This window comes from Eulemur rufifrons, chromosome 18 (genome assembly GCF_041146395.1).
Source record: "Eulemur rufifrons isolate Redbay chromosome 18, OSU_ERuf_1, whole genome shotgun sequence".
NCBI classification, from domain to species: Eukaryota; Metazoa; Chordata; class Mammalia; order Primates; family Lemuridae; genus Eulemur; species Eulemur rufifrons.
In genome coordinates this window covers 45,087,273-45,100,415 of record NC_091000.1, presented here as the reverse complement: position 1 = coordinate 45,100,415, position 13,143 = coordinate 45,087,273, and the positions used below count along the sequence as shown (strand labels likewise).

Here is a 13,143-nt window from a genome sequence, read left to right as displayed (position 1 = left end):
ATGTGATCTAAATCAATACTAGTAGCACTAATATGACAAAATGACTCTAAAGTTTATCTAGTGAAATAAACATGTGAGGACAGTTAGAAAAACTCCAAGGTCAAAAATATTGTTGGAGCCAGTAGGGGAACTAGCCCTTCTTCCCAAATACTAAAGTGTGTCATGAAAGCCACAGTTGTTTAATACTGACACTGAAATAGATCAGTGAAATTGAATGGTGATTTCAGTTAACAAAACTCCAAATATGTAAGTACATTTAGTATATGTTAAAGTTTGTTTTTCAAATCAGCAGGGGAAAAGGTGGATTATTTTACAACATAAGGGAATAACTGGTTGGTAGTTTGGATAAATATAAAGGCCATCTTTGCCTCACTTTTATACGAGAATAAAACTGTGAGTAGACCAAATATGGAAATATTAAAAATGACTAGAAGCGAAGAAAATACCAATTTTTAAAATGATCTTGGTACAGGAAAGGCCTTTCTAAATGTGACACAAAGTTTTTTTGTTTGTTTGTTTGTTTGCTCATTAGAGAAAGGGTCCCCCTCTGTCCACCCAGGCTGGAGTGCAGTGGTGTGATTATAGCTTACTGCAGCCTTGAACTTGAGGGCTTAAGTAATCCATGTGCCTCAGCCTCCCAGTCTCCCAAGTTGCTGAGACTACAGGTGGGAGCCACCACACTAGGCTAATTTCATTAAATAGGTTTTAAATGCTAAAAAACCTGCTGGGGGGTAAGGGAGTGAATATTTCCTACTTATAAAGAGTAAATGTCCTGGCCGGGCGCGGTGGCTCACGCCTGTAATCCTAGCACTCTGGGAGGCCGAGGCGGGTGGATCGCTCGAGGTCAGGAGTTCGAGACCAGCCTGAGCAAGAGCGAGACCCCGTCTCTACTAAAAATAGAAAGACATTATATGGACAACTAAAAATCTATACAGAAAAAATTAGCCGGGCATAGTGGTGCATGCCTGTAGTCCCAGCTACTCGGGAGGCTGAGGCAGTAGGATCGCTTAAGCCCAGGAGTTTGAGGTTGCTGTGAGCTAAGCTGATGCCACGGCACTCACTCTAGCCTGGACAACAAAGTGAGACTCTGTCTCAACAAAAAAAAAAAAAAAAAAATAAAGAGTAAATGTCCTGAAAAATCCAAGGTTCTCTTACAAATTAATAAAAGATAAACCTTTCAAAAAATATGGAAACTTATGCAAACAGTTCATGAACATATAAAAATGGCCAGGACACATGCAAGGATTTTGAGTTTTTCCTATTAATGAAGAAATTTAAGTTAAAGTAAGGTACTATTTTATACCTATCAGATTGGTGAAGACTTAAAATTTACTTCTCAAGCTGGGCACTGTGGCATGTGCCTGTAATTCGAGCTATTCAGGAGGCTGAGGTGGGAGGATCACTTGAGCCCAGGAGTTCGGCCTGGGCAATGTAGCAAGACCTCCATCTCAAAAAAAATTAAACAAATAAATAAACAAATTACTTACTTCTCAGTAATGGCAAGGGTGTGGGAAAATTTTTCATACTTTGTGGACGTGTAAATTGATGTAACATTTTGAAAAGAAATTTAGTAGTATCTATCAAAATTTAAAATACTCAGACCTTTTCATCTAGCAGGACCACTTAAAATAATTTATCACAGGAGTTACACAAAGATATATGTAAAAGAATGTTTGTTATATCATTGTGTGTAATGGCAAAAATTAAAAGCGCAGATAAATGTTTTATCAGGTAACTAGTGTATTAAATTACAATATACCTATATAGTGGAATGCCATAAGTGTTTAAATAAAACTAGATATATATTTATGTTTTGGTATAGAAAGATGTGCAGGATATGATGGGTTAAAAGGATACCTTGCATTCCAATATGGATATTTTATTTAAGTAAAAAATATTTTAAAGTTAGAAATGTAAAGTTTATATATACATGATAAATATATTTGAAAGATACACAGACTGTTAACAATAGCTATCTGTGGGACTTGGAACTGGGTAGTGGAAAGGAATAGGATAGGGGAATTTTTGCTTTTTACTTTGTGTCCTGTACTACTTGAATTTTTCCTTTTTTAAAAAACAGGAACATGTATTACTTTTATGTTTTAAACAACAACAAAAAAACCTAAAACAGTATCAAAGTTTAGATTTGTATCAAAGCATACAGATTATATTACATGGACCTTTATTCCTAGTAACAGAAAATACAAAACTTGGAGTCTTTTTTTGTGGTTAAATAGCATTTAATTATTTGAGAATAACATTGATTTTGGACATACGATCTTCCCTTGCACCCAGTTCAGAGGTTTTCCAAAAGGTGTAACAGCATTTTATCTCTTGGAGACTTCCCTGCCTTTTCTTCTACTCCTGACTTTATTTAACTAGTCGGCTTTAGAAGTCCAACCGTAATGACACTTTTTGCTCTAGATCTTACCATAATTTGGCTAGGTATTGGAGCAGATTTTATCACTGGACTTCTGTATTAGCAAATGTCATTCACTACTTGTAAGAGGAACCTTTTCCAGAACCAGAATCAGTGTGTGACTCATTTCATAGTTGCCCTCTTTATTATCAGTAAAGCCCTCTTCTCTGCAATCCCCCAACATTATAGTTCTCCAGTCTTCTGTTTAGCAAGATGTGAGGTTTCTTTAGCTAAGAACTTCTTTTAATAGGCCTATTCCATGTCACATGTTCTTTAACAGTTTGTTATAACAACTGAACTCCCTTCTAATACGTGGACCACTTTCAAACCATGGTCTTGTCAAGAGGAAGATTTTCATGTTTAATATGTTAAAATAGCAAGTAGTTGTCCTTTCCTTAAAAGCAGGTAAAAGAATTCTGAGAGATAAAACAAATCATTTCCTTCAACACCAGGCAGAGTAATCATACAGAGGCAAGTCACTGACTTTCTTCTGCATCCAGTTGTTTGAGACCCTAGTGTGACTCTTTGTAAGTAATCCTTTATCAGAATATGGCATGTCCCAGAAGCAAAATATATTGTAGATGTCTGCTTGTCAACTCTGGTTCAATGACTTTGTTAAAAAACCTAGTTTAAATTCCCATGGGGTAAATTTGATTACCTATGATACATTCATCTGCAGTACACTTTGTAATATTTAAGTTTTCCTGTCTTTTCCAACATTTCTCCAAAAGTTATCCTTCTCCCAAATTAAATCCTACCATGTCATTGATAGGGTCTTTGTACTTTCAAGCCTTCTTGAAGAAAACTTTCCTTCTGAGAGAGAGTTAACGTCACTTGGCAAAGGTCAAAAGCAGAAGGCTCTGTCTATTTAATCTAAAAACTAAGGTCAGTTTTATTCTTAGATTTCAGCTTCTTCTCTACTTCAATGTCTAGTTTCTATAGCAACTGAGATACAGTCTGCAGCTGGTTCAGAAGAGAGAAATCTTTAGGTATAAAGAAATTTATATTTTAACCTAGATAGAGGAGGTATCATGCAGTACCTTCATAGCTTTTACAGGCTAAAGCCTGTGTCCTGTTTCCAAGAATTCAGTGTTTGACTGATAGGTGTCATTTCCTTTTTAACTGAAGAGGCCAGGATTCGCCTCTTCTTCACACGGCCCCAGAAGAGATTGCTGCTTTTATGTACTACTGTTTAATCACACTCTAGTTAATTAATTAGCAAAATTAACAAGATAGCTGAGAGAGAACTTCTGTGGAGAAATTATAGTTACCAGTAGAGTTATTTCTCTTCAAATCAAATGTCTCTGGATTCCTTAATAATAGCTTTTTGGGGATGGGAGCATCTTTTTTCAAGCGTGATTGGAAAAATCTAGAATAGTACTTATGTCTGTGTTCTTAGTCTAACTAGATTTAGGGTGTATACTCTCTAGACCCATTGAGTCACTTAGGTGGGGATATGTTGGAGGTGGGAGAAATGTTACCAGAATTCCATGCAACCATTGAAAAGGATAATATTAAAGAGATTTTTTAAAAATTTCAGCATATTATGGGAATATAAATGTTTAGGTTTCATATATTGCCTTTGCCCCACCTAAGTCAGAGCTTCAAGTGTGTCCATCCCCCAGACAGTGTATACTGCACCCATTAGGTGTGAATAAGCCCATCTTCTCCTCCCCCCCTCCCGTATGCCTGACACCCAATGAATGTTACTACTATATGTGCACGTAAGTGTTAATCAGTTAATACCAATTTGATGATGAGTACATGTGGTGCTTGTTTTTCCATTTTTGTGATACTCCACTTAGTAGAATGGGCTCCAGCTCTATCCAGGATAATACGAGAGGTGCTAGATCACCATTGTTTTTTGTGGTTGAGTAGTACTCCATAGTATACGTGAACCACATTTTATTAATCGACTCATGTATTGATGGACACTTGGGTTGTTTCCACATTTTTGCTATTGTGAATTATGCTGCTATAAACATTCTACTGTAAATGTCTTTTTTATAGAATGTATTTTTTTCCTTGGGGTAGATGCCCAGTAATGGGATTGGTGGATCAAATGGTAGTTCTACTTGTAGCTCTTTGAGATATCTCCATATTACTTTCCATAGAGGTTGTACTAGTTTGCAGTCACACCAGCAGTTCCTATCTAGATACAAGATCACATCGTTAGCAAAGAGCGATAGTTTAACCTCTTCTGCCCCCATTTGGATGCTCTTGATTTCCTTCTTTTGTTTGATTGCTCTGGCTAAGCACTCAATGTTACATCTTCAGAGATGTGTATGACATTTTAAATGGAAAATTTTTATCTGATTTTTTTAAGGTAAATTATTGAAGCTGGAAGATGATTAATGCTTTCTTTATATTATAGGAGCTACCTTCTGTTGAAGAACTCACTATTATGCTGCCTGAAGATATTGAATTAAAGCCTCTTGGGGTGGTTTCAAGCATTATTGAACAATTAGGTATGTAAATAATTTTATTAATAAAAATTACCTATATCTAAACATGTACTAATATTTGAATCAAGGACTTTATATAGTAAATTTTCTTTAAGTGGGTAATAATATTTTATTTTATGGCCATTAAGTTTGAAGGAGTAAAATTCAGTTTTTACTTACACAAATGATACTTAGTTTCTTTATAGAAATTTAAAAGTTTGCTTTTACTGACATACCTTCTCCAGAATTTTCTTTGATTTGGTATATTAGTTTTCTAATGCTACTATAACAAATTGCCACAAAGTTAGTAACTTAGCAACAACACAAATTTATTACCTTACAGTTCTATAGGCCGTAAGTCTGATATGGGTCTCAGTGGGCTAAAATCAAGGTGTCTAGCAGGGCTACCTTTCTTTCTGTAGGTTCTTGGGGAGAATCTGCTTCTTTGTTTCTTGTGGCCTCTAGAGCCTGCCCGTGTTCCTTGGCTTACGGCACTCTTCCTTCATCCTCAAAGCCAATGATGTAGCATTTCTCTTTGAGCCTTCTATCATTATCATGTCTCTCTCTGACCATATCTGGAAAAGTTCTCTGCTTTTAATAACTTTTTACATTGAGCCTATCTGTATAATCTAAGATAATTTCCCCTATCTTATGGTTTTTAACCTTAACTCACATATGCGAAGGCTCTTTCTTAAATGTAAGGTAACATATTTACATATGTCAGGAATTAGATGGCAGATATCTTTGGGGGAGTCATTTTGCCTACCACCTTTGATTTTATTTTATGAACATGTAAATTAGAAAGTTCTGTAATTTAATACTGTCATTAATGGCATGAAATGTGAAGCTGTTGAATTATGTGAGAACTGGATATTTTAGATTTCTTTAGCCCCAATATGTGAGGTAGGTTTATGAGAAGCCTTGAAGTTAATGTAGGTGCCATTACCTCATAGCAAGACACACCTGATAATAGAACTCAGCACTGACCAAGTCATAGGATTTTAGAACTGGAAAAGGATCTGGATTGCCCACCAACTCCCTCAGTTTATAGGACCTATGGGACACAGAATAATTCAAGTTATTTGCTCTTATGATCAGTTGTATAATGAATCTGTGTTAGAAATGGGACTTTATCTTTTGACATTTTTTTCTAACAGTGTCCATATCAATATCTTTTAGAATTAATACTTATATAATTTTGTAATTTTTCAATTTATTAATCAAAATTCAGATTAAACCTTTTTTTCAAAAATCATATTATTAAAACCCTTTACATGATTCCCAAGTAATCATTTACTAGTTTCTGAATTATCTTATGGTATTTAATAGTATGCATAGATTAATCAAGCAGGTAACTAATTTCTCGATTATATAATATGCATCGAGCATTTATTAGACTTGATATATACAGAAAAATTTTAGGTCATAATGTTGATTCTCAAGGAAATAAGTGTAAACTGTATAAATTACATGGAATAATGCTTTTTAAAGATACTATATTGACTAACACATTGTAATAGACTAACAAAATTCTCAACCTGGTGGGAAAAAAGTGAATGAATCAAAATCAGCACTTGCTACTATTGTATGCTACTGTTTTGAAAGCCTAGAATACCTAACATTTGGACCAAATTACAAAAAAATAAAACATAAGTATTAGTACATTAGGCAAAAATAATCTATGAATTCAAGTAAGAACCTAAAGATGAAAGGGGCTAATTAGATAATATCTACCTAGATAGACGTGGAGAGATGGCATGAAATTAATGATCTGGTCCTAGTTCATTCTTTCAAAGTATTAGTTTGAGGGCTTTTGAAAATTTTTATCAATATATGGTACAAACTCTTATTTGTACCCATCTACCTGAAATTAGCTGACATCTAGAGTTAATTGTTGGAAGAGAATGAGTCTGTGAAAACACAGTTGCTTGTGTTATAGGAAGAGCATAGGAACTAGGGTTCAGGTTCTGGTGATGACTGTCTGAAATTGACCAAGTGCTAATTTTAACAAGGGCTCTCTTGAGTCCTATTTTCTTACCTTTCTCTAAGATGAGAGTATGAGATTAGGTGATTTTTCAGCTTTCATGTAATTTGACTCTTCTGGGACGGGATTATGGAGAGGTGATGATTGCAAATGAATTGTTAGTGCTTACTGTAATTATCAATCCTTTCTCATCATCTATTCCAGAAGCGGATTTAACTCAAAAAATGTTGACCCTTGATCTGTTAATTTATGTGTATGTTTAGAACTTAAAAATACTAACTGTTGAAATTAATTGGGATATAAAAGAAATTCTTTGAATTAATTTTAATAATCTGAGCTAATATAAATATATTCCCTAAGTGGGCATGGCATTATCTGTGCAAGGTAACACAAGCAGCAGGAAAGATTTGTAAAACAAAATATTCTTGCTTGTTGCTGTAATTTTCTAAAAAGTGTGTGTGTGTGTGTGTGTGTGTGTGTCAGTGTCATTGTGGTAGATCAGTTGTTCAACATTTGTGGCACTAAAAGAATTGGAGATTATGCTAGACCTGTGGGATAATGCTTATGTTTTTTGAGGATGGAAGTTTGATGTAATAATAAAAATTACTGTGAGCTCTATTACTTTTACTTCCTCTATTTGAAGGAAGATGTTTTTGTGAAGCCTTTAACTTTTTCATATGTGAGTAAGTAATTGATACTTCATAGAAAAGAATTCTAACAGGAATTTTATGGCTAAATGTAATTATGCCATTTTTGGTAAAAATTGCTTGAGAAAATGCACACAGTTTGCACTTTTTGACTCTTTAATGGGTGATTTAAATTTTCTGTGAGATTTTATGTTTTAATATTTTTTCTTAGAATTGTAGCTTTTTATTATATATTAAACACAAATATGTACAGTTCTTCTTCCAGTACTATTTGATAATCGATAGACTGTTTACTGAAGAATAATAATTTATGAGGTATATAATCCCACTGTAAATTTTATTTTAAGTTATGTGGAATTAAAGCCTAGAAATTCATTCTCTTCTGATTAAATCCTGAAGCAATCTATTCTGTTTTATTTTTCAGTAATAATTGAATCAGTGACTAACCTACCTCCAGTTAATGAGGAGACGGTAATTTTTAAAAGTGATCGACAAGCCGCAGGAAAGGTTTGTAAAAAAATTCAAGTCTTATAAGTTATTCTTTTTTTTTTGTTGTTGATTGGTTTTCTGACTTTTCCTATCAGTCCTCAGAAGCACTGATTAATTTTAGTAGATGAGCAATCTAGACCTCTCAAGTTTTAATACATTCTTGATTTCCTTCAGTACTTTGTGGCTATCTATAAATTGGTTTAATATTGCTTATTACTGTTTTCTGTGTGAGTCATTAAATACACATGTATAGAATTCTTTCCTAATGTTTGTCAGGTACTTTTTTTTTTTAGACTTTGATCTCCTCAGGTGGAAGCTCAGTGTGGAATCTTTTTCAAGTTGAAAAAGATTTTAGTGACAGCAATGAAGTGTCATTGTAAGCCCATTCTGGGGAATTATGGATATGTATACAAAATCACTATAAGGTTGGGTCCCTTTTAATGTCTTAGTAATGGAATAACCTTGTGTGTCCATCCCTAATATGGAGAACCATACACTTTATCCAGCCTATAGGCAATTTGGAGCAGTTAGCAGAAAACATAAAACCTTCCAAGATCAAGAATATAAATACTAAGTGTTCCTTTCCTGACAACAGAGACAGAGTTATATTCACCTCAGTGTTCCCCACGGTACCTAGTACAGTCCTTTGTAAATTATATGTGCCAAGTAAATGTGTATTGATTGAAAATAAGCAAACAAATAAGAAACCAGCTATTATCTTTGGAGAAACAGCATACTGGAGTTTAGTTTTCCCCAGATGAGCAGCACTTGGCTTCTTTTGTTGTTGTTGTAGGAGATATAATTAATTTGTAAATCAGAAAAAAGCAAGTCTTTCAAGCGATATTATTGGGTCAACTCATAACCTTCCCTGTTTCTGCCTTTTCCTACTATTCCAGTCTAACACAAATTAGAAAGAGATCAGGTTTTTATCTAGGTTCTGCCACCTTTCACTACCTACATTTGTTTTTTAGGTTGACAGGCCAGTTTACCAAAGAGTGGTAAAGTCACTTAGGATTGCAGAGCAATTAGTGGCAGAATTAACTGGAGTCTAGAGCTAATATTTTTCGACAATTCTTGAGAAAGTTTGTGAGGAGAGAAAAGACTTGTTAGTGACTGAAGGGTGGTGTACTTTTTTCCTTTAAAAAATCTAGGTTTAGTATTTTAGGTACAAGTGTGGGTCTCAGTATTTTGATTCAGAAGTAGTAGTACTGTGGTGTGGTACAGACTATTTACTACCAGTGCCTTTGTAAGGGCTTGGGGGCTTCATCTTGGAGAGCGTTCAGACAGAAAAGTAATGGGAAATGAGTAGATGACAATGCTGTGAGTAACTCTCTGTGCTCATTGGTCTATTTAAGGAGAAACCAATTTTCTGCTCTGGCAAAAACAAAACATTTCTTGCTACTCTTAAGAGAATAGTAGCAGGAGGAGGGGAGGGGAGAAGAGGCAAGGGAAACATATATCTTGGTTTTCTGAATATGAAGTAAAGGCATTAAAGCTGATTAATTCTTTTTATTTGTGATTTTCATGACAGTTGCCTTTTTTCTCTTAGTAGCTAACTTAGGCAATTTTAGTTTCAAAATACCCAGCATTTTGGTAATTAAACCTCTAAACTGATATTTTTTAGTATCTCCCACTACATGTGAATTTCTATATGTGTGACTAATAATATTAATATTCAGCTTTCTGTCATTTAGCTTTGAAAGGAGTCAGATAAAAATATGTTTACACCTCTAACTTTAGTTATATGGCATAAGTCTACTGGCAAAAAATTAAATCTATTTCTAAACTTTACATAGAATGCTTTGTAAATTTGAAAGGTGACAAGTCTTTCAAAACTATTTGATTATAAATCTAAGCACCTTGAAATGATTCTCCAAAATAGTGGCAGGGGTAGGTAGTGTTAGAGAGTATCTGATAACCAAACCAGTGACCAGAATGTGAAATTGAATCTCTTTTAGATTATTAACATGTCTTATCTAGATACTAAATTAGTTTTACCTTCAATAGCAAGCCATTGCATATCTTTTGTTTTCCTTCTTCTCTTCAGTAACAACAATAATAGCCACAGTGATGTTTCATATTCCTTATCTTATTAATTTCACTGAAACCCTGCAAGGGAAGTTGAACTATCTCCATTTTAAAACTGAGAAAATGTGCTAAGAAATCACAAAGCTAAAATGGAACAAAATTGAGATCACAGCCAGGTTCATTTCCCTTTCACCTCGCTTTTGGAGTCCTGTCTGTGCATGTCCGGCCTGGTGGTTCTGGCAGGCCCTGGCTGCTGGAACTTTTGCCATGTTGCGTACAGAACATCTAAGTCCAGCCTATGCTGTAGAATGAGAATTTGGGGGACTGCGTGTACTCTATGACCACTCTGCTTGTTAGGTTTTTTTCCAGCAGACCCAATGTTCTGTCTGTACAGTGTTGTAGTAGTAGTAGTATGTGTTAACCTCTTTGTATGACAGGAATCCTTTGAGATCTTTTAGCAGAAAAATAATGCGTTTGAAGAAGAGATGGTAAATATTACCAGCTAGAGCCAAGTGAAAGGACACTTTCAACACCCACCTCTTAAATAACAGAACAAGTATAAAACATTAGTTGGATAAGATTTTTATATGCATATTCCATGGTGAGCAGGTCTGTGCAAACCTACCCTCGAAGTCCAAGGAAGCTGAGAGGCTGAAGAAAGAGGCTGACATAATCTAGTTTCTCAGGAAGAAACATTTAGTAGGGCCTTATGAACAGAAGCCATGTCCCGGGCTGCTGCAAGACCCTATGGTGGAACTCTGTGTGGGGAGTTAGCTATGCTCCCCTCGAAGGTTCAGGTCCCTCAGACAGAGGTTGTCGCAAAGGATGAAAAAATAGTAGGAAACAGAAATAAAAATAATATGGAGAGCCAAAGATATAGCTTATAAAGTAAAGATTTATGAAGATAGACAAAGCAGGGTGCTTGGAAGGTTACATCCCTTCCCGCCGAAATGCAACAAAGACTGAAGTTTTACACAGATACTTATAGGGCAGATACAGGTTCTCGGTTGCCAAGGGCAACGGGATTTACATAATGATAGGTAGTTTGGTTTAGGGTCAAAGGCCTTCTAAAAGGCTACTACATATCCTTCAACTAACTCTATCCAGGTAAACAATGACTTATAAAATCTTATTAGGGCAAACTTCTAAGTTTATGATATGGCTATTACTTTAGCAAAAACAGAGACATCATGGCTCGTTATTGTGTGTTAGAACAGAGATTTCAGAAGGCAAGCATAAGTTGTCTCTTAAGCTATTAACTTTAACCACATAGTTCTGTCTGGGCATAGTTCTGTCTGGACCTGGCTTGGGCAGCAGCATATCTGTTTAATCAGCTCTCAGCATATCTATTTGATCAGCTCTCCTCCCCAGTGGTCTGTCTTTGTTGATCAGCTCTGGCAACCTATGGCTCTAGACAATACCTGCTTTGTCTTTCAACACAGGTGAGAGCCATAGGCCCAGATTGCAGCTTGGTCTTGGAATGCAGCTGCTACTGACCATTGAGACGCCCTCCTGAGGCGAGGCAGCTTTTGATATGAGAACTAAGACGTTTACATTTTCCTTTAGGGCAAAGCCTTGCTTGACTTCTGAAATCATATCTGTCTCTAAAAATATATGGGGCATTTCTATATATCAATAATTCTTAGGCTCAACAACCCTGCACTGTTTCACCCGGAACCCATGGCTTATATACCATAGGGGAGGAATGTGTAGGACAAGTGAAGTCCACCCCTTAGGCACAGGCAAGAATGCTATGTGAATCTGCCTGCAGGCAGGATGTGCTCTAACAGTAGAAATCTTAGAGGCAATCCCCGAACAGGGGTGGATTAGCATCCAAGATGAAGTTGCTTTAACCTCCACAATGCATGTTTCTACAGAATATATGCTGTTACGTAAGATGTAAAGGAAGCTGCTTGCCCACCTCAAAGTGAATGTTTCAGATATTACTCTCCTAAATTCTGTTTCTTATACTCTCTGCTACTTCCTTTGCTTTTATCTCGAGTCAGTTAGTATGGAAGTAACAAAATCCCTACAGTTGGGTGGAGTGACTGAGCAGGGGTGTCAGTTCCTCATATGGAGCTGTGTGAGAAGTGGGCCTGAGCCCTGCTGTGTCTAAAGTTGCTCTTTACACTTCAGCTTTCAGGTATTAGTTAACCTAAACTCTACAGTTTAAGGCTCATAGTTATTTAAAATATCGTTAAATCCTCCTTTTCTATTAACTCTGAGCTAGCTAAATTGTTCATGTGAACTCGGTCAAGTTTTCCTGTGATTATTTGAGGTAGGCTCATAAATACCTATCCATAATGGGAAATGCTGCATACTAATGGCACAGTATAGCTTCCTATAACCTACTGTCTGTGGTATTATTTTACTTAAAACTTTATGATTTCATTTTAACTGTGGCTCATAAATACTTTAGATCCTAGGAACAAGCAACTAAAAAAGTAATGCTTTGCTTTTATCCAAGAATTTTGAATGTCATTTACATTTTAGTTCAAACCCAACTCTGCATAAACCTCCGATTAGTAAGGAATTTCTCCAGTGAAATCATTTTTCACACTTAGGAAGTGGAATCCTGCTATCCAGGAAACAAGTCTCTGGGAAACAGCCTTATGTACCAGGTTGCAAACGATAATTATTTTATCTCGTATTACTGGATACAAAGGAAACTTTAAAAGATATTTATCTCTGTCCAAACTTTAAGAATTGGGTTTGTCCATATTCATTAAGGGAGTTAAAAATTTTTGAATTGTTTTTAAGACTTTTTTTAAATGAATGTAAGACAATGTATTTACTATAATATACCCAGTGTGGGCCAGTCAGGGTGGCACAACAGTATATCCCTTCTTCCCTTTGCAGTTCTCATTGGAAGAAGTCTGCTGTTTTAATCTAAACCTTTTCAAGGCATATTTCTTGCTATTTTCTTAAATTATTTGTTTTGCCTTTAAAATAAAATAAATTTTTAAAAGCTTCAAATTTTTGATGCTTTTAATATTATTTCAGAAAGTATTGGCATTTTAATTGTTTTTAATGTCACTTCTTGTTTTTATAGTAATCGTAACCTTTAGAATGGTGGTGTCCTGATGGGTGAGCTGTTTTATGCCTTAGTGAAAATTATTAATAATAAAAGCT

The 13,143-nt window shown here is 35.4% G+C and overlaps 1 protein-coding gene across 1 annotated transcript in view; it reads left to right on the top strand.

Moving 5' to 3' along the window:
• Positions 1 to 13,143, top strand: part of NAF1 (nuclear assembly factor 1 ribonucleoprotein) — a 39,422-nt gene that overhangs the window by 13,477 nt on the left and 12,802 nt on the right. Inside the window, exons 3-4 of the mRNA XM_069493241.1 lie at positions 4,794 to 4,887; positions 7,919 to 8,001. Of these exons, the coding sequence (XP_069349342.1) occupies positions 4,794 to 4,887; positions 7,919 to 8,001 (177 nt within the window). The remainder of the gene's footprint in view (positions 1 to 4,793; positions 4,888 to 7,918; positions 8,002 to 13,143) is intronic.